Source organism: Carettochelys insculpta, chromosome 14, assembly GCF_033958435.1.
Source record: "Carettochelys insculpta isolate YL-2023 chromosome 14, ASM3395843v1, whole genome shotgun sequence".
Taxonomy (NCBI): Eukaryota; Metazoa; Chordata; order Testudines; family Carettochelyidae; genus Carettochelys; species Carettochelys insculpta.
In genome coordinates, this window is record NC_134150.1 from 19,046,183 (window position 1) to 19,073,823 (window position 27,641).

The 27,641-nt window shown below is 42.4% G+C and overlaps 1 protein-coding gene across 1 annotated transcript in view; it reads left to right on the forward strand.

Annotated features, from left to right (window-relative positions):
* Window positions 1–27,641, forward strand: part of ITFG1 (integrin alpha FG-GAP repeat containing 1) — a 210,057-nt gene that overhangs the window by 74,168 nt on the left and 108,248 nt on the right. The window contains exon 8 of the mRNA XM_075009108.1: window positions 8,561–8,645. Coding sequence (XP_074865209.1) covers window positions 8,561–8,645 — 85 coding nt within the window. The remainder of the gene's footprint in view (window positions 1–8,560; window positions 8,646–27,641) is intronic.

Genomic DNA, 27,641 nt, shown 5'->3' on the forward strand with positions numbered 1-27,641 from the left:
GAGCATCCGAGGCGGTTGGTCAAGGAACTGGCGGGGACCGGATCGCGCACATGGCCGGGGGCGCGCAAGGGAGCGGTGCGCGTCGGCGCATGCGCGATCCAATAGAAACTGCTAGAAGAATTCCAATCTGCAGCGCCGGGCGAGCCCGACACCTATTGTGGAGCACCCACGGGGACACATCTCGAACAACCATCGTTACTACAGGTGAGTAACTTCTCTTTTCACTACGACCGTCGGGGGAGTCCACATAGAGTTCTTCTTTTGGTGTTAGTAGGGGGGCATTGAGAGTCAAACTGTTGTTCATAGGTGTGTTGGAAGAATTCCTTTAGACTGAGGCAACGAAAGAAGGCTTCAGGGTCACCCCAGAATTGTATTAAGTTCGTGGAGAAGTGGGGGCAGAAGGAAAGACCTCAGGTAACAGAGACTCTTCTGCTAGGCTGAGTTGGTAGCTGGAAAAGTTAATGATGATGTTAGTTGCGCTGTCGTTATTGTAGTTGTAGTATCCTGAGGTATGAAGTAATTTAAAAAATTTATTCTCTTTTCTTTGTTGTTGGAAGTGGAAGTATGTTTTATAAATTTCTTGTCTAGTACAAGTAAAGCCTCGTTCTGTGGGGTCTTGCATGGATGCCTGATCGTTGATGAGAATTTCAAGTTCAGAGAGTTTATTTTTAATCATCTTTTGTTTGTTGTAAGGGATTTTGATCAAGTGGTTCCTCAGTTTCTTTGAGAGCGTGTGGTGTAGATGCTCGCTGTAGTTGGTGTAGTACATTGATTGTTATGGGTTTTTCCCTGTCATTCCCTTGGGTACAATGTCCATTTTCCTCCATTTGGAGAGAAAGATGATGTCTGTCTGGATCTGGGCTAGTTTTTTGATGTCGTGGCTGGATCTCCATTCCAAATAGCTAATTGTAGTGCCTTGCATGTTGAATAATTTTATGGAGAACAGTACATGCCCTTTTAAGTCACTAATGGGAAGTATAGAAATATGCACATTTATGAACTTTGCATATATTCTAATGCAGATTTTTATATAGAATGCATGTATTATACGTACACTGTTCTGTGAACCTACTGTTCCTTGTCTTGAGGAAAGGCAGAGGTGACAGATGACAGGGGTACACAGGATCAGTGACCTTTCAGATTTCTGTGTTCCATTGAGCAACAGCTTCTGAAGGTTTCTAGACTGTGAGGCTCTCACAACCTAAGGGGAGCACAGAGGAACATTTGAGGGGGAGCAGTGATCGCAGATGGCTTGGGTCAGCCCAGCCAGGCTCTGGGAGGGACCTCTACTTCCATGTCTGACTCACTTCAGTAGGCTACGCAGCCTCTCGTTTGAGGTGAGGGGTGCGATCAACAATTGTAACTCAAAGTAGGGACTCAGCTTTAAAAAAAATAATGAAATTGATAACTCACCCCACCCCCACCCAAATGTTCTTCCATGTCCCACAGTTTGAAAATAAAATGTGGTGTTTCCCAGTACAGGATATTTTCTAGCATACCTTTGGGGATACGTGTTCTAAAGTTTGAAAACCACTGTTATAGAGTGTTGATGGAAGAGCTGTCTCAAGGCTATTGTTATCATTGCAGCTGCTAGCTGCTATCACTATGGTGTTAGGAAAAGGTCCTGAAATTAAATACCAGGCACTATGACATTTTGGGGAATACCCAGACACCATGGTAAGGAGCTCTTTCACTGCCTGCCCTGTAACTTCAGGATGCTTTGGTGCTGCGCAGCTGTGCTTTAGATCACTGGCACCAGCCTGCTTACTCTTGGCAAGGTAACACCAATAGCTCTTCCAGTCCCAAGTCTCTCCTGAGACTTCCTGAGTTGTTAAATACTAAATACTCGAGCTATTCCCTTAAAGATGTGAAGCCAGTCTCCCTGTTATCCTTTTCCTTTGCGCACACACTTCACCCCATATAGTTGGCACATCAGACCTACTTATGATAAAAGACTAACAAAAAGTGTATATAATGAAAGAAACTACAGATTTAATGGTGAAATAATAAGGAAAAGTGAACATATGCAACTTCAGGCTTTACTGTCATAGTAGGTAAAATCCCTTTTCCAATGCAAGTTACCTGTTTCCTTTGAACAGTTTCTTGGCACACACCACATGTAATGGGGTGATATGACATTCGTAGACAGCTTCTCACCTAGAGGCTTTCCCTCTATGGTTCATGTCAGCCTTCTCAAATCAGGCTTGGAAGTGATATCTGTTTCCTTGGTATTTTACTTTTTGTTTAGTGTCTCCCCCCTCTCAGCCACCTCCCCCCTGTGTTATGGTGACTGGTAATAATTCAAAGTAGCAACATTTTAGAAAAGTGTCAGTGTCTACCCATTAACTCATACAGCATAATTGTCTTTTCCTGAGTTAGATAATGGATGGGTATTTAAATTGGTTTCATGTAAATGACTGGCAGAAGATATCCTTCCTTGAGTGACTGCTCCCACCCTCCCTGTGCAACGGAGCTGAACTTTGAGCAGTTTTCTCTATATACCAATACATAAATTTATAACCATGATCCACATATGTCTCCCATAATGACCGTCAAGTTTAGAACATCACAAGCTTTCATAAGACTTTGCCAAATATATTTTGTAGTACAATGAAACAGCATACAGTCTCTTGTTTCAACTATATGTTTGGGGGCAGGGGTAAACCTCTTCTCTATGGCTATGTCTACACTGCATTCTGCTTTCAGAAGTAGCATGTAAATGAGCAAGATCAAAATGCAAACAGAGCATGGATTACATATCTCGTGCCTCATTTGCATATTTTCATGCAATTGCACTTCTGGAAGAGGCTTTTCCTAAAGCATATAAACAGCCATGTGGACAAGATTCCTTCAAAAACAAGCCCTGTTCTAGCAAGAACCCTTCTTCTGGAAACAAAATCGGCTGTTCTTGCTTCTGGAAAAGCCTCTTCTGGAAGCACAGTCGGTGACAATACACAAATGAGGTGCAACATATTTAAATCCGTGCTTCATTTGCATTTTTGATCTCACTCATTTGCATTCTGCTTCCAAAAGCAGAAAGCCGTGTAGACGTATCCTTGCTGTGGTATCTGGGCAGAAGGAGAAGAGAAAATTTTGTAGCTTCAACCAGTGAATTACTTGCCTTTCTGAGTGCAAACATAAATGTCAGCTGTAGAAAATAGGCAGACAAGAATCAAATAGTTAAGAAAAATAGAATGATTTTAATACTGCATGTATTAAAATAACTTTTTCCAGCAAAGATCAAGAGCAATGAACTAGTAAAACAAGTAAAATAAAAAAAATCGCTAATTGATAATATGCAGGTTTACTATATTCTAACTTGTGCATGCACATCTGTTCTAATTCCTTTATTGTATGTCTAATTCCTCTTTTAATATTTTAATAATGATTTTTTTCAACTAGTCTGCTCATCATTAATTAAAATCTTAAATTCAGAGTATGTCAAAACAAATTGTTGCAAAGTGCTTTCCAAATTAGTGAGCTAAACTGTACGACAATCCTGTAAGGTCTGTATTAACTTTTTTTTTTTTTTTTTTTTAAATAGAGGTGACAAGTAGAAGCAGATATCAGTTATAACTTTACCACTTTGTCAGAGTGTTGGGGCTTTAAGAGTGGGATTTCTAAAGCACAGTAATATATTGCACATTGTTTGGTCGGTGTAAAGCAGACTAGTCTGGTATTAAGTTTCTTGGTGTTCTTTAACATAATGCTGTTTGAAGCAGCACTATCTTGAACCACACCACCAGAATCTACACAGACCAGTTAATGTGCAACATATTAGTCTGTTAGTGTGGTTTAATACAGAGCTGCTTGAAACAGCATTATCTGAAAGGACACCAAGGAAGACTTGTAATCTCTATACTGACCAATTAATGTGCAACACATTTGTGCACTTGAGAAATCACATCCCCAAAGATGATGAGATAAGCAATTTCAGGGCTATAATTCCACATCAAGGTTTCAGTTGAGCTTTGCTCTCACATTTTATGATGTCGCCAGACTTCTGAAGCGGATTTATAGACTCAGGATTTAGTTTGCCATCTCTGCATACAGAGCTTTATAACATATTTAATAAACATCCTTTTTAAAATTTTTAAGCAAGTGTCTGTGCTTTGATGGGATCATCCAGTCCAGTGAGAGAGTGGTTCTTAATGATTGTATTGTGGATCAGCTCTGTTTTATTTATGGATTTTAGAACGCTGCAGACTACCAAGTTTTTGACAAGAAATGCTATTTACAAGTTACTTTACAGAAAGAGGAACATCTTTCCCTCCTTCCTGAAAACCAGCATCCACTGGCTAGTGAGATAAAATGCATAACACCTCTGTTAAGTGCTAGAGTCTCTAGCTGGAATAAACAGCTGTGTGGCTCTGAGATTATTCAAAAGTGAGAATAATGCTTCGATGTTGTCCATGTAAATAAATATTTGTAGTTAAGCTATTATTACATATATTGATAGGCTTTTTTTCTAGAATGGGAAAAATTGGGAATAAGGATTTATAAGAAAAATACAGATAATTTAAAATGTTTTCATAAACTGAGTTCATTCCCACACACACACACACACACACACACACACAAGTTGCTTTCTGAGATTTATTAGATAAACTTTATCTTTTAGCATCAAGATTACTGAAAACCTCGGTTCAATAACTCAATTCTGAGTAAAATAAGAGTAATCCAGAAACATAAATTTTACTGGTTCAGGACCTGTGTGGTTTTTTTTCTTTTTAATCTGAAATAAATTTGTCTTTGTCAGGATCAAAGGTGACATAAGAATTCATTGTTGGGAAAGCTTTATTTCATGTTCTCAGTGGAAATGTCTGCAATTTAACTACCACATAAATAGCAGATGCAGCATTTATAGGGATCTCAAATATAAAATCTAAATTTTACTCAAGTACATAAAGTAGAACAATTTGAATATTGGATCATTCAGTGACTTTTTAAGACATAATACATGTTTCTGAATCAAGATAAGTGTTCAGAACTGAAACTTCCTGTGATACAAAGTATGTTGTTTCCTTGCTCTGTCTGTCTTTCCTGGTCATTTGATGTAAGGCCCAGTCCACTTTACTGCAATGAGATGATTAGCATCTGTAATCTTAAAAGGTCAGTGCTGCAGTACGGTAATTCTGATGGAGCTACTTATAGATAACAATATGACCTTAAGAGTTCTCGGGCAATCATTCTGGTTTTGCATTCATATCAATTAATTTGCTCTCTGAGCTGCTATCCCTGAGGCGATGTCTACACTGGTGAGTCTTTTCAAAAAAGCCAGGGCTCTTTTGAAAAATCCCATGGAGCATCTACACACAAAATGGGTTTTTTTGATATTAAATTAGAAGAATGCAGCACTTTTTCCAACTGTCCTCTCCCTCTCCAGGATGAGGAAGAGTGCCTTTTTTCAAGAGCGGTCCTCATGGCACTGGAGTTTTCAATCCCTGACTCATTGCTTCAAAAGAGTGGGCGCTGTGTGGACACTCTCTTGTCAAAAGAGCAGATTGTGTGGTTTTTTTCCACCCCCCCAATCTGCTTTTTTGTATGGGGAGGTACTCTATCGAAAAGGTTTTTTTGGAAGAGATCTTCTGGAAGAACTTCTTTCAAAGGATCATGATAGTGTAGACGTAGTCTTGCAGATCATAGTTTCAAAGGGGTAGCCATGTTAGTCTGTATCTTCACAAAAGAAATCAAGCAGTCTGGAGCACCTTAAAAACAAACAGTATTATTTATTAGCTAATGAACTTTCATAAGAAAGTCCCACTTCTTCAGATTTGGAGCAGTACTGAGAGAAAACGGAGTAATCAGCTAAATGGGGGGAAGGAAGAAGGAGAGGGAGAAAAATAAAACTTCTGCAAAGTGTCAGTTAAGTGAACATGGATTATGGCATATATCACACTTGGTTGACAGGGGTTTTTCATGGCTTTCCCATGAGTGCTGATTGCCTAATGAATAACATTGACAGTCTTTAAGGTGCTACGGATTGCTTGCTTTGCTTTACAAAGTACAATTCACGGTGAAAAAAAAATAACTAATCAAATGTCAAGGGAGAAGTATCCCCGAAGAAACTTGATCTAGGGAGCTAAATCTATAAACCTAAATACTGTATGGTTTAGAAAATTATGGATAATCTTCAAAATATGATTAGTCTGCAATGTAACAATAGAGGTCTGACTGAGCTTTAATCCTGTAAAACTACTTCTGTGGATTTAACTCCCAAACAGATAACTAGTTATTAAACGGGAGATCAGTCTGTTACAGTGCTTGAGTATAACAGAGGTCAACCTAAAACAGGCAGTGATAAGGCATTTTACATTATAGGCTAACATATTTTTTTAGAGTATAAGCTTTCATGGGCAATGACCCGCTTTGTCAGGTCTTTGCCCACAAAAGCCTATGCTCCAAAAAAAATTTGTTAGTCTATAAGGTTCCACAGGATGCCTTGTTGTTTTTGTGGATACAGACTAACACAGCTACCCCTCTGATAGTTGGCATTCTACATGTTTCTTAAAGTACCATGAAAATATTTAAAATCTCACAGAAGTGTTCATGCTATCAATCAAGGACAGAGGAATTGATGCCTTTAGACGGGTCAGACAACAGCAGCTTTTTTGTAGAGAATGATTCTAGGAAGTTCCAAGGACCTAACAATTGTGGGAAAAGAGGGAAAGTGTGTTCTTGGGTTATTGAAGGAGGTTGGAGAGAGGAAGAAGAGGAGAGTATGTCTTAAGATAGCTCTCCAGGTGATGTTTGAATAAAATAGTTGAATTATGGGAGATTCATAGACTGCCATATTGATTTGATTGGGTGAAGAACTAATTTGGCCACTGCGATGGCAGAGTGCACAAGCCAAGAAAATGTATGTCATTGGTTTGTACTTATGCCGCAGTAGTTTTATATGCCATATGAATTTATAAAATATGTTTATGTATTCTCTGGTCTCATTCTAGTTTTGTTAGCCTTGATCAGAAGCGTGTACAAATAATTTTACAATTTACAATTTGACATAAAGGCACTCTGTATTGAAAATGTTTGCAACACTCAGTGTCACCATTGAGAGCACATAAGTGTTCTCATCTGATCTTCTAATTGTACATAACACATGCTTTTGTTGCTACATCACACTGAAGGAATTGTAAAATTATAGTAATATATAAAGTGTGGGTCAAGTATGAAATACGACATAGGGCATTTTTATCAGTAACCTTTCTCTTATTAAAAAAAAAAATGTTAACAGAACAAAAGTACACAAGAAACTCAAACCCAAAAATTGTCCAAAAAGTTATGATCCCATTTGAACATAACTGGCAAAACTCTATATCAATAGGTAAAGCTCTTAATTTTGTTATTGCCAAGTTTCCAAAATACATTTTTCAAATTTGATGAAATATTAAATATTTCATGATGATTTTGTAGTTATTTTCTGAGATATCATGCCTGTTACATTTTGACTCAAGATACTTCTTGATACAATAAAAGTGTGAGATACGCGTACTTGAGTTGAATATATCTTGGGTTAACGTGACTCTGAGTGATGAGTTTCCTGGCTCCTGCACATGGCAGCAGCCTGGAGCCTGGTGCAAGTTCTCTGCCACTCAGGGGAGCGGTGAAACTGACCAGTGGTTCTGCACTGGTCGGTCTCCTGCCTTGTGTCGGGGGCAGCCAAGTTCTGCCCCTGACAGGAAAGATTTTCAGAGAGGAGACAGGAGAGAAGACAATGGCAGGAGAGGTTTCCAGAGCCAGACTCTCAACTGCCCTCCACTTACAGGAGCGGGGAAACTGACCAGCTCTCCTGCACCGGTCAATTTTCTGGCTCCCCGTGTTACATGAAAATTCATTTATGCGGGGTCGTGCAAGAACACAACCTCCACATAAGTCAGGGGTCTAAAGTATATTGCCATTTTGCATGTTACAAGGGCTCATGTGTGGAGAACTGATTGGTAAACTGATTGGAGCAGTTGGCATCAACTCTTTTATTATTTAGTTTAAAAATACCATTTACGTTGAGCAGCTGGGGCCTGAGCCTGAACTGGACTTGGTGTCCTCCACTCCTGTTTACTTCAGTGGGACTGGAAAGATGTTCTGCACTTTTGCAGGATCAGGTTTTATTTCATATTATCACATGATGTTGAAAAAAGCCCTGCTTCACTCTAGTGTAATCAGAATAATTTGGAAGGTACTTTTTAGGTTTAGTAGAATAAAAAGTTGTAACTCTTATTCGATTACATTGTTGTGAATATTTAGTCATCTTTATAACATGGCTATGGCAATGAAGTAACTAAATATTGTCCTACAAGCAGATCTAAATGTGGATATCCGTACTAACTCATGGTGTCTTGTTGACTTCCATGAGGTTCCATGCAGGATTAAGGGTTTGCACATCAGATTTATTTTGACAATCAGGCTCTAGTATAGCAGACAGCATAAATTTTCCAACTTAAGACTTTCTTCATGCATTAATCCTCTTTAAGAGTTATTTTAGTCTTTAAATTTAAATTTTCAGTGGTTTGTTTAGTTCATTAATGTAATATTTATGTTGTACATTTATTGTATTTGATAGGATGGGAATTTCTCCCAAGTCGGAGACATAAAGCAAAAACCTGAAGACGTGATGGTTGTTGGACAATCAGTGTTTGCAGATTTTGGTGAGATTGCTGTTTACTTCCTTCCTCTAAAATTACTTGACACTTGAATTTGTTTTATTATTCATTAGTTATTTTTTTTCTAGGTTTTTTTTTTAAGCATGTTAAGTTTTTACTCAACAGATTGCAGTGGTTCCTTTGTAGGCATCATTGTTATGTAAATATTCATACAGACTATATTCCTTCACTCTTTTCCATCTAGGTGTAGATAGCTGTTGAAGTCAGTATTGTGTATGCAAAAGGATTTGATAATTTCTAAATGACTGTTTTAGTTCATGTCAGACCTGTGCCTACTAACTGCTGTACAACCATAATCCTTGACATCGTTGAGACTACTGATATGCTTATGGTTAAGCACATGTAAACTGTGTGCAGGATTGAGTCTTAAATCCTCTTAAGACTATGTGGTTATGTCCACACTGGAAGTTCTGTCAGAAGAGATGTTCGGACAAAACCTCTGTTGACAGATCAAGTTATACATAAAAGAGGGTCATCTTTGGACCCCCTCTGTCAACAAAAGGACCCCGGGAGCATCCATATGGCTTTTTTGTCAACAGTTTCTGTTGACAAAATGTATTTTGTGTGTGGATGCTCCATGAGTTTTGTCAACAAAACTTTCTAGTGTAGACGTAGCCTATCAGAGGGGTAGCCATGTTGGTCTGTATTTGCAAAAACAGCGAGTAATACTGTGGCACCTTATCTGTTAGTCTATAATGTGCTACAAGACTTCCCATTGGTTTTTAAGACTATATTTTAAAATATATTTGGACATATTTTATAGTGAGTCTAAACTTGAATATAATTACTGCTTTTTAAAATAAAGTTATGGAACATATTATGAACTAATACCATATTTTCATTTTATTTTTCTTTTCAATGTATATTTTTACAGTTTATTGGGACTAAGATTATATTCATATATTCATAAATATTTTATTGAAAAAAATAAAATGGCTCAAGGCAATGTAAGCTTGCACATAACATGCCTTCATAACCATCTCTTTCTTTATTACATTTTTGGTCAGATTTTCATAAAGTTTTGCTTCCCCTTAGGCACCTAAATAAAGTAGCAAGTTTTCTGAATTTCTCCATGTGATGGAATCCCAAGAGTGCAGCCTGGGGATGAGGGACTGCTGTGTCCCTTTACTCTAGGCTCTCTCTCAAAGTGCTTTGCTAATGACAAACAACAAACCCATCCTGGTGCACTGATCACTCAACATAACGTGAATCTCCACATCCAGCGAGGCTGAATGAATGCTTTCAGAATGACTCATGAATAACACAGAGAGAGGCAATTGTCAAATCCCTCCCAGCACTGTACCTCAGGAATATACTGTCTGTATTAGGGAACATCTACACTTCTGGGAAGATTGAACTGGTCAGGGTTGATCTTCCAGAGTTGGAATCAGATGCGTGAAATTAGTCTGTTGGGGGTCAGCAGTTGACCCCTGTGTTCCTCGCTATCACAAGGAGTAAGGGCAGTCAAAGGGAGAAATGCTCCTGTCAACATTCTTTAGTCAAGACAGCCAAGTAAGTTGATTTCAGATACGTCAGTTCTAACTATGCAGTTGTCATAGCTGCAATTGTGTATCTAAAATTGACTGTGTTGCCTTGTGTAGATCTGCCCAGACCCCTACCATGGCATCTCTCTCTTGTTTTTTACCTCTTTGAACCTTAACCAGGGACTCACAACAAGTCTGTTTCTTATGTCCATATCAACCTCATTACATATGTTTTTAATGTGTAAGGCAACACCTTTTTCTCTGCCTCTCCTTCCTGAACAAGCTGTACTCTGCTATACCGATATTTCAGTCAACTGTATTATCCCAAGTCTCTGTGATACCAGCTGTGTCATAGATGTGTTTATTTACTAGCATTTCACATTCTTCCTGCTTATACACCATGCTTCTTGCATTTGTGTACAGACATCTAAAATACTGATTAGTTTAGAGGGGGACAAAGTACAGACCACAGCCTGCATTCAGTCCATCAAGCCCTTCTGTCTGCTCCCCCTGCCAGTCCCCCTCTCTGCCCCCATACACACACTGCCAAGCTTGTGACCTGTAAGAATAGCCTCCGGCCCCTCCCTTTCTGTTTCACTTACCCCTGCAACCTCAGATCCCACAATATGTAGGCTGTGCCTCACCACCATGCTATAGGCTTGAGCTCTGGTGAGGTGGCATAGCTGTATCAACCCCTATATTCTGGGCAGTGTGTCTGTAGGGGATGAGAAACAGAGATTGTCCTCAGGGTCAGGTGTGGGCAGGGGGCGATTGGATAGCGGATGGAGAATTTTGGGGGTTGGCAGGTGTCAGGAAGTGGAAGGTCAGATAGAGGGTGGGAACTGGGCCGTGTCTGACTGTTTGGGGAAGCATAGGCTTCCCTACTCACCCCTCCATACAATTTCAGAACCCTGATGTGACTCTCAGGCTAAAAAGTTTGTCCACCCCTGTTTTAGTAACAGCTGTACAACACAATCGCTGAACTTCATATGCCCTGAAGATATACATGTTTAGAATGGTGACTTTCAGTTAATCATAATCTTTTTTCTCTAATGCCTCACATGGCATGCTTTATATGCAATATCACAATTACATATCCCTCAGGTTCTGCCCCAAAATATAGACTGTCACACTCCACATCTGGCAATTTCCATAATTCCTAATTAGAAGTTATTGACTGCTAAATTTCTCATTCCTTTCCTTTAAAGCACTACGCAATTCTGCCCTACCTGCCTTCTGGATTTGCACCTTTATTCTGACATTTACAATACGTCATTATCTTTCTTATTCCTATTCCTCTTCTCTGGGCATTTTGTTACATTGTGGAATGCTCTTACTGTCCTGTTTCATCAAGCCACTGCCCTTTAATTTCATGACCCTCTTAATAGCCAGTTTTTCCTGCAATAATCACAAGACATGAGTTGATAAATAACTTTTAAAAAATTCAACGTATCTAGCCCAGCTTTGGATCTGCCAGTGTTTCCTGTGTGTCTCGCTTTGAAGCATGTAAGCTCTTACGGACAGGGAATGTTAGTTTTGTCTACTGTGTAGGCCTGAATGCCACTCTTAGTAATAACCAAATAGAAATATGCATGTTGCTCTTCATTTAAAAAGCATCACTGTATTTGGCATACAGTTTTCTTGAAAAGAAATTTGTTCAGACATTGTCTGCATAGGTGTTCATAAAGTGTTCGTATGCAGAAGAAACTGTGAGCAAAATGTAACTGAATTAAAATTACTTCTGTAAAGATTATTAAAAGGTCAGTATTTTTAATCAACATTTGTTTGAGAAAGCTGTAGTTAAAAGAAAGGAAAAGTAATTTGTTTATAATTGTTGTTTACTTTTGGAAACAATTAATTCAGATTTTTCCATTCACTAATGATGTATTTTTAATCTCCTTGCATATACATGGATTTTTGTCTGTATATTTTAACAGCTAAGAGGAAATTATGTTACACTTGATTTTGTTGTGTTAATCAAAAGTTTCCTTGAAGACTCCCTTCTAAAATTTTACCTAATTTAACTTTAAATCTTCTAATTCAAGGCCTAATGTAACTGTAATCATACAAAATCTCACGTGTTGTTGATGTTGAATATGCTGGGGCATTTCAAGTAGCAATCATTTGATACCAATTTTCATACTCAACAAGCATACGTTTAGAATGTGTTTATTTCAACACCTCCTGGTCTTTTGACTGTATGCTAAAATGTTGCTTATTTTCTGTTATAGCCTTAAATACTACAGTGCCAAGGCTATCAATTTTTAATCAGTAATTCAGGTAATGCCCCTATTAAATAGGATAAACTCATGAATTAGTATCTGGAACTAGGTGATTTCTTCAGATGTGCTTTGCCCTTCAGAATAACTAGCAGGTTTCTGGGCCTAATTCTGCAAATGCTGCACATTATTTGATCTACTTGTCATAGGTAAGCTTGACCCTCATTAATGAGTATTCACAAGATTGGGCCCTTACTTATGTGTTGTAACGTTGTTTTGCTTTAAATATAGTGAGGCTCACGAGGGAATAAGAAGAGAGCCAGTACTAAAGCCAGAAGATTCTTCTGTCTTATGCTGATACTTAAAATTAACCTCAAAATTTTAGCACATTTTCGTTTGACCTTTAAAGAGCTCCTCTCCTGGGTGACTGAACTTTGCTGTTCAGTAAGGTAGCTGCTGGAGACAGGATTTACATGTAGTATAACAGTAAAGTAGAGTTTAATGATTAATTACAGATTATAAGAAATGTTATGTAATTTATTGTGCAAAAGTCATTAAAATTAAAGTTTTATTTAAAAATTAGGCCATTTACAAACACATGCATATTGTATGTAATATGAAAGAAAGAACAAAACATCAGAATACTCTGAAATGTATTTTATCCATGATTTCAGTTTTAAATTTGCCTTGATGGACATGGTGATTAAAGATTCCAAAAAGCAGATTAATTAAGCAGGTTTTGATTAATGCCCTGAATATTAATAAGCACAAAGGGCGTGATAGATTTTTTTTGAAAGATGTAATTCTTAAGGAGCAATCTAAAATAGGATTTCTCCTCACCTCGTGCTATACTAAACAGAAGTGACATAATATGGTCAAAGGACGCATTATAATTTTAGAAGGGTTATCATATTTGATGGACAGTGAAGTTACTGGATATCCTGGGATCTAAGGTATTTTGAACTTTCTTAAATCTTCCTGGTTTTTTTTTTGAGGAGATTTTTCATTAAGGGCTTATAATAAACGTGTCCATCTAACTTCCTGAGTGAAGAACCACAATTTAGATGTTAGATACTAAAGCACATTATAAGTGCAAAATTTGGTTCTAATTACTGTCAAAAGCTTTTATGATTTTTCATATTCTCTTTGTTGTAAAGAGAAATGGAAGATACTTTTCAGTTACTATAGTCCCAGAAGAAGCTGGGGGGTGGGGATAGCTTCAGCTTCTCATTATTTGAACCGTGATTATGAAGCCATGTCATAAAAATTAGTATTAGAAACAGTTATTGTATGTGCATAGTAGTTCTTTCCTGTTCAAAGTAAAACATTGTATATTTTCATTTTTCTTATTAGAAGTGATGGTGCAGTATTATGGTGATAAGAATGTTTATAATTTAAGTTGCATAAATTAAAGGAATTCTTTAGATACTAAAATTCAAAAATGTCATCTTAAACCTCACAGCTGTTTGTTCAGTGTGGATGGGATAAAATATAATTCAAATAGAAGAAATTTGTGGGTTTTGATGATATTTTTTAAGGAAGTGAAGTTTGGTTTAATTTTGTAAAACACATTCAATTTCTGTTCAGCCGTAGAAAAAGTAGAGCATTAGCCTAGACTATATTTTTACAAGCAGTGAAACTAACAAACGTAACAGATACATTGGGTATATGTTTACATATACAGGTTATACCATTATGAAGATCTGTTCTAGACTATGCAATTTTTATTTATTTTATATCAGATTGAAATTTGAGAAGTGTCCTGTTGTGCACACAAATATTTGGATCCCTTATAAGTTTGGAGTAGTATACGTTGCCCAAATGAAACCTGAGCACTGAGAAGACAACCTGTCGGGATTAGGTGCCTCTCCGCCCGCTCTGGGAGGCTCCTGACCAGTCCTGAATAGCTGATGGGAAGGTGAGACCCCACCCTTCCAAAGGGGTTCGAGGACCCGGCCAGACCCAGCCGCGACCCCACGTGCGATGTTAGACGAGAGCGCCGACCTGGGGGGATGCACTGGACCCCGCCCAAGGGCCACCCAGGGGGAAGGAACTGACGGAGATGGAGAGAGAGCAAAAGTAAATGGAAGAATTCGAGACAGGGGATGTTAGGGCAAACAAACTTACTATGTTTATTAAGTATATCTGTTAATGAAACTTATGTGTTCATTTATATTGTATTATACTATACTATATTAACTAGACTTTAACCTATTGTACTGTACCCCTATATACAAATATACATTAATTAAAGAGAGTGGGTAAATGGAAATGTATATTTAGATTCTCAGGCTACCGCGGCTGGTGCCCGGAGTTCCCGGTGGTCACCAGCCTTGGCTGGTACCCAGAGTTCCTGGTGGTTACCAGCCTATCTCCGAAGAGAGTCCGGGTGGGGGCGCTACTCCCCACCCGGTACTGCGATAGCTTGCGAATTTAAACAATAGGGGTAGGATAGGGTAATCAATATCTTACTTATCTGTATATTAATTGGCTATACTAATTATCTATCCTAATACTAACAATACTAACATACTTAACATCACATTGGTATTTACATTTATGTTACATGGGAAAGTCTGGCCTGGGCCTTTAGGCCCGGCCTATACACAGTTAAATTAAAGGTGACATGTCCGGTAGTCTTTATCTAGAGTTAGTGGTCAAGTCCAGTAGTCATATTTAAGTGAATAGTCAAGTCTGGTGTTTGGAATAATTAGTGAAGAAGTGGCCGGTGGTCAGATAGGTTAGTTAGAATGGCGGAGGTGGTGTTACCGCAGATAAGATGATCGAGGTAGGCACTGCCAGGCGATGTTATGGCCGTAGGAGCGGCGTCGATAAGATGACGTTTGTGGGCCTCCGGTTTCCTCACTGGGTACGCAGTACCCATGGCAGAGGCCACGGGCCAGTTCGCTACCCAGTGAGTACACCTGAAGGCCCTCTTGCCGCTCCTAGATGCAAGCGTGGTGCTGGGGCTCGGGGAGGCGCTTGAACGACAGCGCCGCTTCAGAGCTCAGCTGTCCCTGAGGCGAGCTGCAGCTCCAGTGATTCAGCACAGCTTCAGCCACAGAGACAGGTGCTGCAGTGATTTCAGCTCTAGGCGGCGCCCCCTAAAGGGCAGCTGCCTCTGTGATTTCAGCTCTTCCAAAGTCAGGAGCTCTTCACAAAGACTTCACCGCTGGAGCGGCTGCCCAGACTGACTGAAACCTGGGCGCTGTGCTGCACCTGCTTTTATCCCTTGATTTCATACATAATTCATTATTTGATTTTAATATTCATGATCTTGTCCATGGTTTTCAACCAGGTCCTCCAGGCAGTGGAAGTTTCTAGCAACTCTCCACTTGTGCCCAATCAGAGGCCTGGATTTTGAATCTCAGGTCATGAATTATTTAAGAGTTCAGGTTACCGGGGAAACGAACTGACACAGAGTGACCGTTGCAGGGGGCTGCTGAATGGCAGCCTATGTGACTTTAGATTCTACCTGTACCTGTAATGATGTTTAATGGCCAAAGGCTTGTTTCTCCTGACCCACGGGGACGAAAATGCCCAAGGGGTGAAAAAATCCCTGGCACAACCCTTTCTGCTGTCTCTATTATCAAGTAGCAAAGGTGGCAACTTATTACCACTACCACCTCTAATTTGTTGTACTGAAATGGAAATTGTTTTACAGCATAATTTTATTATTTGATTTATTGTTACTGAATACAGAGTTTCAAACTTGGCAAATTTTCATACCTTGCAAAATTCTCTTGTTGGAAAAATCAGTGACATCTAACCTTAAGAACAGCATCTGTATACTGTTGTAACAGTATTTCTGAGGTTAAATTCTTAAAACAGCTCAATCAGGTAATAAAGATTATTGATGATGTGCATGCAAAACACCTGCAGATGCAGGTATGTAAATGCGTATTCAGAAAGATATGAGACCAGGGTGAGGAACCTTTTTGGGGTCCAGATCCACTGATCAACAGAAAAATCAAGCAGAATCCACACAAATGAGATGCCTTTTTTTTAAAAAGGCAAGTAACCTCACTGAAAAAAGACTAGAAAAAAAAGTATTCCCCTCACACATCAGCCCCAAAACCTGCTAAGGGACCAGAGCTAGTAGATTCTGTGGGCCCCCCCAGGCTCTGGGGTGGGGCCAAAAATGAGGGCTTCAGTGTGGGAGAGCACTGTCAGGAAGCCAACTTGGGCAATGTGGGTGGGAGTGGGGTGCAGGAGTTGGCTGGAGGTCTAAGCAGAAAGGGGATGAAGGAGTGGGCTGGTCGATGATGGGGCACTTACCTGGCACAGCTCCCCAGGAGGACATGTGGCTCTGTGTCCCCTGCCATTCTCGTGCACTGCCCCTCTCACAGCCCCAGTGCTCTGATTTCTGCAGTCAGAGAAGTGGAATGAAAACCTATGGACAGCACTGTGCTGCCTTTCCCCCAGCTGCAGAGGGGGAAGGTGCAGCAGCGCAAAAAGCTCCTTCCTCCTCCACCAGGCAGAGCCTGTGTGCTGGATACCTGTGAGGTTCAGGGCTCCATATCCCACAGCAGTCTGGATGGTGTGGGGAAGTCCTGAACCTTGGGCTGGATCCAGGTAAGCCACTGGCCAGATCCAGGCTGTGGGCTGTTGGTTCCCCACATTTTTACTAGACCTTGGGGGGTTGCACTTTATGAGAACCAAATTGTCTAAAAAACTGTTCTTTGTTCTGGTACATGATGATGGTTTTATACATTAACTTGACCAAATAGATAGAAAAACAAGTGACAATGCTGTATTATCCTTTAAAAATATAAATCAGAAATGCTTTGAGACATAAATTCACGATAACTGGCATCTAAAGTGATTAAGGTGAGAAGAGCTGTGCACTGGAGAATTCTACTCTTCTTTGGAGCACGTTGTCAGCCAAATAAGAGCTCTTCGTTATTTTTTTCTGTTCTCCCCATGTCACTATGGTAATTGCAGTGCACTGGTTGCTATAGCAAAAATGATTAATCCTTCAGTTGTTGCTCTCAGTTATGTTGGCAGAGGCTTTCACAAAATACCCATGCTCTCTTTAGTATGACTCGTAGATATCAGACATTCTTTTATAATTGGTTGCTAAAAAGTGGCTTTGGTGTTTGATATTTTCAAAGCACCTCTGAAAATTCAGCAATTTCTATTTAAATACCTCAGTGTGGATTTTAGAGCCCACTCTTTAGCAACCCGGTTGTAAACTTGTACCTCTTCTGTTTAATAGAGTATATTTTTCCTCCTCTTGTATAATATACAAATAAAACAAAATTATGAGAAATTTACACAATGCACCAGAGTACTAAAGATTGACATTATTAGGTGATTGATACTTGTCCAAGAATAAATTGAATTAAATTGCAATATATGAGCATCAAGGTGGTGGTTTTTCAAGTGCTTGTTCATATCTATTTCATTCAAAGGCGTGTGCACCACCTGAATGGATTCTAGAAAGGTTTTCCCTAGCTGCTACTGGGTGGGTCAGCTGTGGAGCCCCCTGGAGCGACACTGGTGTGACAACCTGTACATGGCCCTGTCAACCCCACTGCTCCTTCTTACTGCCAGTGATGGCTATTGGAACTGTGGCTCTCTTGCATCACAAATGTCACATGTCCCTAGCATCTGCAGTTCATTTGTTTATGAATAGTTAGCAGTTACTTAGCGTTGTAGCAATGTGGGAGGTGGAGTTCCCTTTCTTGCCCATGTCTCCTCTAGGGCCTGGGGCATGCCAGAGTCCCAGAGCTTCAGACCCTTCAGTTCTTGCCTAAAGTCTGTATCTACAAGTGCCCTTCACATCTTGTGTCTTTGGGGCCTGGGGGAAGCCCACCAGGCAGACAAATGTAAGATCTGCAAGGCCTTCAAACCATGTACCCAGAAGGAGTGGGACTTTTCCTTATGGTGACCATCCTGAGGCTGCAGAGGCAGGACCTGACACTAAGTGCCTTGGTGCACAGCGCACGCACCACCTTCAGTCCCAGGACTGGTGCTGAAGAAGGACTCAGCACCGGTGCTTCTTGAAGACCTCCACCAGGAATGATGCATCTCATTCTTTGCTGCAGTCCTCCAGAGCAGCCAAGTCTGCTTCATGGATATTGACAGCACCTCCATCCTACAGGCCCCAATAGTCTTTGGCCCCAAGGCACAGAGGTGCTGAGCTCCTCTCGTGTTCAGAGACCTGTCATCTTGTACACACCAAGGGGGTAAGGAATACCAGTTCGCCCTTCTCCCATGCCAGACGTGTACACAGACAAATACAAGGCTGCATAGCCTCAGGGACTCTAACAACATCATGAAGTCCTAAGTTATGCATATGCTGTCCATGCAATGTGAGATCTTTGAACCACAGTCCTCACAGTAGTCTTTCCATCCTTGTTCCAGAACTGATTTCTCACACTGGCTTTCTTCGTATCCCCATTGCAAGTCATCCAGGCCCTAATCTCATAAAACCACAGACAGTCCAAGTCCTTGTCAGGGTCTCAGCAGTTGTTTTGAAGACCCAAGGACAGAGTTCTAATGTCACCAGATCCTTATTTGTCCTTCCTCAGCCGATTATCCCATTTTCACGAAGTTTGGTCTGGCATTACATCGGACGGGTGGGTCTTTTGGACAGTGGAGATAGACACTGTCCCATTCCTCTTCCTCCCACCCATCCTTCAGGGATTCTTCTCACAGACTTTTCCTTCAGGAAGTCTTCTTGGGGTGGTGGAGGAGGTCCTTCAGGAACTCAGGGACAGGGATTTCTACTCCCGCTTTTCCCTCATCCCCAAGGGGAAGGAGGGTCTCTGGCCCATCGTGAATCTCAGGGAGCTCAACAAGTTTGTTATTCCCCACAAGTTTCGGTTGGTTTCATAGAACTACATCCTCCAACTCCTTGATCTGGGAGATTGGTATGCTACCTTTGACTTAAAAGATGGTTTGACCACAATGTGGAAGTAGGCTTCTCACAAGTGGTACCACTGCTTTCTGTGGGGCAGTGCCCATTTTCAGTTTATGGCCTTCACTTTGAATCATTCTACAGGATCCTGAGTGTTTATCAAATGTATGGCAGTGGTCGTGGCTTTCCTCAGGGACCATGGAGTCCAAGTGTACCCCTGCTTGGATGACTGGCTCTTGTGGGGTCATTTATGCCAACAGATTGAGATGCATGTCATCTTCTTCCAGACCACTCTGCCCAGACTTGGAGTGTGACTCAACCCTGGAAAATTGACACATTTGCACATTCAGAGGATCAAATTCAGCTGGGTGGTGCTCAGTGCTACCAGAGTTCAGGTTTTTCTTCCAGAGCAACGATTTGTGGAGTTCACTCACACGTTGTGATCACTTGCTAAGTGCCCATTCACCATGACCAGGACATGCCTCAAATTTATGGGACACATGGCAACATGTATGTATGTAGGTATGTATGTAGTTGGGCGGGCTCCTCCTGCACTCTGTCCACTCTTGGCTAGCATTGACTTATCGTCCAGCATGTAACAGTATTGATATGACAGTCATGGTTCCTCACCACATGCACCACGTCCTCTAGTGGTGACTGTACCCCTGGTTGGTGATGGTCAGCATTGCGTTTCATGCTTCACAATGCATGATATGTCAGGTTACAGACATGTCCACTTTGGGCTGGAGGAGCTTGCCGTGGGGATATCACCATCCAAGCAGTGTGGATGACAGAAGAGTTGTCACTCTGCATCAGCGACCTCTGGGCCGTCTGCCTTGCTTGCTTTGCTTTTTTCACTTCTCAGTCAGGGGTGGTGTGTGGTGGTCATAGGACAATATGATTGCCATGTGCTATATCAGCAAACAAGGCAGAGCTCAGTCATCCCCCATTCTTCTTGGAAGCCCTCCATCTGTTGGAGTTCTATATAGCCTACTCCATTCATCTTCAGGTGTTATAACTCCCATGGGTTCAGAACCAGTTGGCAGATCACGTGAGCTCACAAGTGGTTGATGTGGGTGGATGTCCTCCACACCATTTTCCAGAAGTGGGCATTTCTCCAGTTAGATCTTTTTGCCACTTGGGAGAACTGGAAATGCCTGTGCTTCTGTTTGTTCTGGAGTCTCAGCCCAGGATCCATAGCAGACACATTCTTGATCTCATGGCAGACCAGCCTGCTGTGTGCTTTCCCCCACATTCTTGCTGGGACACAAAGAGCTCCTAAAGCTTTGCAGAGACAGGGCAAATGTTGTCCTCGTAGACCCAGCTTGGGCCATCGGAACTGTTACCCCACACTCCTGGGGCTGCTGGTTCAACTACCCATCCCTCTTCCTCTGCTCCTAGACCACCTCGTGCAAGACATCATCATGGATTTTTACCATCTGCACCTTCACTCCCTTCACCTCATCACGCGGTGGGTTGGTAGCTGAATCAGGCTGAGCAGGCTTGCTCCAAACAGGTCCAATATGTGCTTCTTAGTAACACAAAGCCACCTACTAGCCTCACTTACTTAGTGAAATGAAAGTGGTTCTTGTGTTGATCCCTGCAGCATTACCTTTACTCTGTCTACCTCTATTCGTAAGGTGCTGGATTACCTGGTTTCTCTAAAGCAATGAGGATTAGCAACTTCTTTGCTGAAGGTGCTCCTGGCAGCCATCTCTGCTTGGCTGCGTCTACACGTGCACGCTACTTCGAAGTAGCGGCACCAACTTCGACGTTAGGCGGCGAGACGTCGAAGTCGCTAACCCCATGAGGGGATGGGAATAGCGCCCTACTTCGACGTTCAACATCGAAGTAGGGACGTGTAGACGATCCGCGTCCCGCAACATCGAAATAGCGGGGTCCTCCATGGCGGCCATCAGCTGGGGGGTTGAGAGATACTCTCTCTCCAGCCCTTGCGGGGCTCTGTGGTCACCGTGGGCAGCAGCCCTTAGCCCAGGGCTTCTGGCTGCTGCTGCTGCAGCTGGGGGTCCGTGCTGCATATACAGGGTCTGCAACTAGTTGTTGGCTCTGTGTATCTTGCACTGTTTAATGAAAGTGTGTCTGGGAGGGGCCCTTTAAGGGAGCGACTTGCTGTTGAGTCCGCCCCGTGACCCTGTCTGCAGCTGTGCCTGGCTCCCTTATTTCGATGTGTGCTACTTTGGCGTGTAGACGTTCTTTCGCTGTGCCTATTTCGATGTTGGGCTGAGCAACGTCGAAGTTGAACATCGACGTTGCCAGCCCTGGAGGACGTGTAGACGTTATTCATCGAAATAGTCTATTTCGATGTCGCAACATCGAAATAAGCTATTTCGAAGTTGGGTGCACGTGTAGACGTAGCCCTTTACAGCTGGGGCAAGGTGGCCACTCCATCTTCGCAAGCCCCCTCTTGGGCACTTCCTCAAGGGCATGGACACCCTCCGCCCTTCCAGGCTAGGATCCTACTCCTACTTGAGATCTCAACCTGGTCTTTTCAGTGCTCCTGGGTCCCTGGCTTTAAGCTCCTGGCCATATGTTCCCTGCTTTATCTGTCATGATAACATGAAAAACCAGCTTTCAACTTTGCTCAGCAAGTGTCAGAACTTTGCTTACTGATATCATAATCTCCACATATTGTCTTCCACAAGGACATGGTTCAGCTTTGCCCTCACTTAGCTTCTCTTCCAAGAGTGGTCTCCAGCTTCCACACTGGGCAGGCTATTCTTCATTTTGCCCTAAGCCTCACCAGACATGAGCAACCACTTCAGGAAGGAAAAAAAACAGTTGTTCTTCAAGATGTGTTGCTCACATCTACTCCATACTTACCCTCTTTGCCTGCTGTCAGAGTAGCCAACAAGAAGCAACTAAGGGGTGGTTGGGTTGGCAAGGTTATATATCAGATGTTGCACCAGTGCCACTCTGGAGAGCTCCACAGTCAACCCAGTGGATAGCAGCTAGGTAAAAACTTTGCAGCAGCCATGCATGCAATGCACCCATACCTGATTGAGAGATGTTGCTCATATCTGTTTCAAAGAACCAATAGCTAAAAGGTGAGTAACCAGTTTTTTTTTTCTAAATTTACAGTTGGAAATGACCTGTGAGTTTTATTATCTTCACAAATCACTCTTAGGTTTTGCAGTTTGTAGAAGACCTGTGGTCTTCATAGATGTAAGCAAGACACTTTCTTGCTTATATAACTTCAACTTATAAGTGTTAATTACTTTTATTCAACCTGAAACCAATTCATTAGGGAGTAGCCAGTGGAATGGATAGGGCACAGTACTGGTAGTTTGGATGTTCTCTTCCCAATTGTTATTCTATGTCTTTAGGCAACTCATTTCACATCACTAAAGCCTGGTGTCTGCATCTGTAAATAATGATGCGTACCTTGCTTTTGTGAAGTGCTTTTCAGTTCTTTGGATAAACAGCCCTATATAATTGCTTGTCAGTATTAGAATGCAAAGCTAGCTGTGACTCCATTGTGTTAGTATACTACAGTGGAAACATTTGTAATAATAATGGTCATGTAGTCTCTGTATAATTGGGCTTTTTTAATGGTCAGTGAGTTTAGATTAACCAAGTGTCAATCTTAAATGAAGTGACTAAAAACTGATTTGCATGGATTAACAAGTGTCCTAGTGTTCATTCAGTAGATCTGTTTAGCAGAGATTTAGAAATCTGGTTTCATCACGAATATGCAATCAATGATTTTAAGTGTTTGTGCTCACATAAATCAGTAATTCTGCTTTATTTTAGGCTTTGAGAGCTGCTATTTATACGGCTGACTCAGTTTCATTAGGTCACTTAACTTAACACTATCTGTCTCATGCTGTGTTGGCACAATTCCAGTGCTATATGCATGACAAGATTCTGACGATTTTCTGAGGGCAGCATGTGCCAGCCTCCTCCTTGTTGGTTTGTTTGTTTTGTGTTTTCCCCATTCTTCCTTCAATATGATTCACATTTGTTGTTTTCTTTATTTCTATCAGGGTTGCTTGATCTGTGTAATCTCCCACTGAATAGCGTAAACTCATATTCATTCTTGCTAATCCCACATTTTTTCCCTCAATGGCAGGACTGGGGATGTTATATTTAAACTGCTTTGGTGCCTTCTTAAGAAAATTAAGAATAGTTAGATTTTTCTGATGTAAAAACCAGTTTTCCAGCAGCAATATGACTTTCAGGCAATTCCCTCTCTCCTGCCCCACAATAATTGCCATAACAATAAAACTATAAAAATATAAGCTGCTTAAAGGAGGAAACATTGAAGGGAAGGTTTTGGGAGAAATTTAAAAAAAAATCTAGTGTGGACATTCAAAGTTAATTATGCTTAATTGTAAACAAATTATGAAGCATGAAAATGCACATGTGAGGTGTCCTAAATAACCTTACCTCTGCCCTTAACCCAATGTACCATTGCACCTTGCAGGAAAGGTAAATGTAATTTGACAAAGGATTTTTAATTAAAACAGATTCGAATAAGCCCATAACCGTGAAAAATCAGAATTCCACGAAATTTGTTTAGTCTGCCGAAGGTAGGGTCCCAAGAGTTTTTATCACATGCCCCCACTTACTTCTGTAGATGTGCCCCCTCACAGAGCCCAGTATGGGGCTTCATCTTCAGAGAGGAGAGGTGATGCAGACAGGGAAGTTGAGGCTGGGGCTGAGAGTTGCACCTGCAGTTCAGTGTGTGACTCCATATGCAGTGCAAGGCCAGCTGCCAGGACCCTTGGCATGGGGCCAATCTCTGTGACAGGAGTAAAGCTGTGTAATGCTCCCTCCTTGCCCCCTGTAGGGCTGATATAGGCCCCAGCCACGCCTTCCCCATGTTACTCTGTGCTCTTCAAGGAGGTGCACCCCTTGATTCAAGACTTCTGGCATTGAAGAGTTATGAAGTTAGCTTCAATTTTGTGTTTACATGTCTATATTACAGGCATGATTTCTTTTTCACCTCATAGCTATCTTTATTTTTGTTCTTTCCTTTAAGAGGTTTCTGACAACATATATAGTGTTAGGCTCCTGTGCCGTTTTACAACTTACTTGTCCCTTCATGCAATTGCACCAATTAAGAAGTGTGTGCATACTGTGACAAGGAGGTGCATGTTGTACGCTTCACAATCCAAACAAGAGATTTTGCTGGACCAGGGGAGGTTCCCTGCCAAAGCCCCCAACCCAGGCCCCACACCCTGGGGGGCTGCCATGGCCAGGTCCCCGTGCTTCCCTGGGGCTGACAGGGCACTCCTGTCCCAGCCCAGTGTTGAAGCCCTGTGGCAGCCCCTGCGAGTCTGGGCTGAGGCCAGAGTCCTGAGGGAGGGAGGCTGGGGCTGCGGCAGCCCTGGAGCACAGGGCTATCTAGGTGCAGAAGCCCTGGACCTCCCCGGTCCAGCAAAGTCTTTTGTTTGGGACCTGTCAGGTTACAAGCATGCCAGACAAGATAGGTGCAGCCTGTAGTATCGGACTGCACTTGTTGTCATACTTTGGTTTTTGTGTCCTTTCTCTTCCAGATGCTTGATAGCTTTTACAGAATCAAACTTACCCATGAATTGAACGCAACATCTAAAACAATATCCTGAATCTTCCCTTGCCTTTGTAAGCCAATTCCAAAGCAGTAAAACCCCAAGATACATACACTCAGCTTATGCATAACTCAGATTTATGCAACTTTAAGTGGTGGGGAGCTGGCGCCTGACTGCGAGCAGCAGCTGCACTGGTCAGCTTCCCGGTTCCCGGGAGTGTCGGGGATCTGGGAACCAGGCGGCAGCCTGGCTCTCGACTCTCCTTCACTGGCAGGAGCTGGGAAAATGACCAGCTATGTGCTGGTCCGTTTCCTGGCTCCTGCCAGTGGAGGGGTTCTGGGAGCCAGGGAGTCTGGGCTGAAGCCTTTCCCAGCTCCACCCTACTCTGGGCACCAGGAAACGGACCAGTGCACCAGCGCTGGTCAGTTTCCTGGGTCCCACAAGCACGGGGGAGCTGGGAGCAAGGCTGCTCCCTGGTTCCCAGCTCCTCCCGACTTGCACAAAATTTGAATTACTTGAGGTTGCTTAGAACCACAAATTCCACGTAACTTGGGGGGTCTACTGTACTCTGGGAGTTACAACCACTCATCTTTAAAAGAGCACAGCCTTCAAATCTTTGTCTTTTCTGGTTCCTCTATTTAATCACACATTAGTGTGATTACAGAATAGTTTAGTTAGTAAATAAAATAGTCAGCTGTGGATGCCACAACACTTGTGTAGCTGACTGTTGACAGCTGCTTGCTTGGCATTTAATTCACAAAGACACACTGTCTCTTATGCATATACAAACTGCAGCCTTTTATTCTGTTTATAGTTAATCTTCCTTCTCTGGGTTCTGCTCTGGCAACTGCAGTCTCAAGTTCAACAAAATTGTCTGTGTTAGTCCTAGATCTGGATAACCTAGAAACACAAGAATTGTAGGAAAATATCACGTACAGTTACAAGAGCGTCAATCTTTAGTAGTTCTATTGAGAATTGCTGACAAACTAATAGAAATAGCATCGTATATAATTTAAAAAAAGTATATACCATGTATACATTGTAAGTATAGACATAATCACATCCTCCTAGGGCTAGGGCGGGCAAGGTATAGCCCGTGAGCTGGATCTGTCCCACCTAGCCTTTTTAATCGGGCCTGTGGTCCACCCCTGCAGCATGAAGCAGCATAAAGCATTTAGCTGCTCCCTGTAGCTCTCTGACTGAGTACGTTTAAACGTACTTGGTCAGGATGTTGCTGAATCCCCATCAATCAGCACTGACAACTATACGTTAGAGGTCATCCACGAGTTCGTTTACCTTGGGTCCACCATCACTGACACCCTGTCATTGGACACTGAGCTAAATAGGAGGATCGGAAAAGCGGCCACAACTCTGTCCAGACTCAGCAAGAGAGTGCAGAATAACAACAAGCTGTACACTCACACCAAAATGCAAGTCTACAGAGCCTGCATCCTCAGCACCCTCCTTTATGGCAGCGAGACTTGGACCCTGTATGCCTGTCAGGAAAAGAGGCTGAACGTCTTCCACTTGCGCTGCCTCAGGCGCATCCTTGGAATATCATGGAAGGACAGCGTGACCAACACCGCCATCCTCGAGCAAGCTGGAATCCCAACCATGCACACCCTCCTCAGGCAGCGTCGACTCCGCTGGCTTGGCCACGTCCACAGGATGAATGATGAAAGGATTCCAAAAGACATCCTGTATGGTGAGCTAGCCTCTGGCAAAAGACCTCCCGGACGCCCGCAGTTGCTCTACAAAGATGTCTGCAAAAGAGACCTCAGAGAGGTAGACATCGAGCTGGACAACTGGGAAGAACTAGCAGACAACCGCAGCAGATGGAGGCAGGGGTTACACAAGGGCCTTCAGAAGGGCAAGATGAAGATCAGACGGCTAGCAGAGGAGAAGCGAGCGCACAAAAAGGACTTGCCAGACACCCACTACATCTGCAAGAGATGCAGCAGGGACTGTCACTCTCGTGTGGGTCTTTATAGTCACAATAGACGCTGTAAATGAAGTCCTCAATTGAAACTTTAAAGGGCACGATCCACAGTCTATGCAGACTGAAGGATGCCAACTACTACTAGTACTGTAGCTCTCTGCACTCCAGGGGGTGGGGGGTGTTTTGTGCGCTACCCCTGCTCCCAGCAAAATCTGTCATCTCCTGTTGGCTGGAAAGTGGCCAAGGGGCGCTTGAGTGAGTTTGTTGGGGGCGAGGAAGTTCAGCACCCTTTCTCACAATTTTTGGTTTCCAGCCAAAAGGAGCTGAGATACATTTGCTTTGGTGGTCTGGGGCTGCTGGGAGGCAGGAAAGCTTGCCTGAGAGTACTGCTGGCCAGGAACTGCTCAGGTCAGCCTGCCTCCCACTGCCTGGGCAGAACCTGCCTCTGGCAGCCCACTTCCCCCTGAAGCCCTTCTCCCTCCCAGACCTTGCACCCCCTCCTATTCCCTTCTCTCAGGCCAGAATCCTCTCCTGCACCCATACGCCCTCCTGGACCCTGCACCCCAATGTGACGGCCAGGTCACAACCCTCCCTTTCACCCAAACTCCCTGTTAGACCCCCACACCCCCACCATAGAAAAGTGCACCACTTGACCATTTACCAAAATTTTGGAGTGGCCTCCCCATCATCCATTGCTGCCCAACCTTGCCTTGGGTGCTGTTAGTCTGTTGGTCTTCACATGGATTGATTGTCAAAACGAGATGTTCTTGCTGGAGTCTCCAAGAGGGAGCACCATTTTCCCACTCTAGGCATCCGTTTTTTATACTGTGGTTCCATCTACATATGTGTTCAGCATATGTCCATAAAAGTGCCTACCCAGTTTTCTTTTGGGGACTCTGTCCCCTGGAAACTTAAGGGACCCCAATTTTCTGTAGGCTGGATA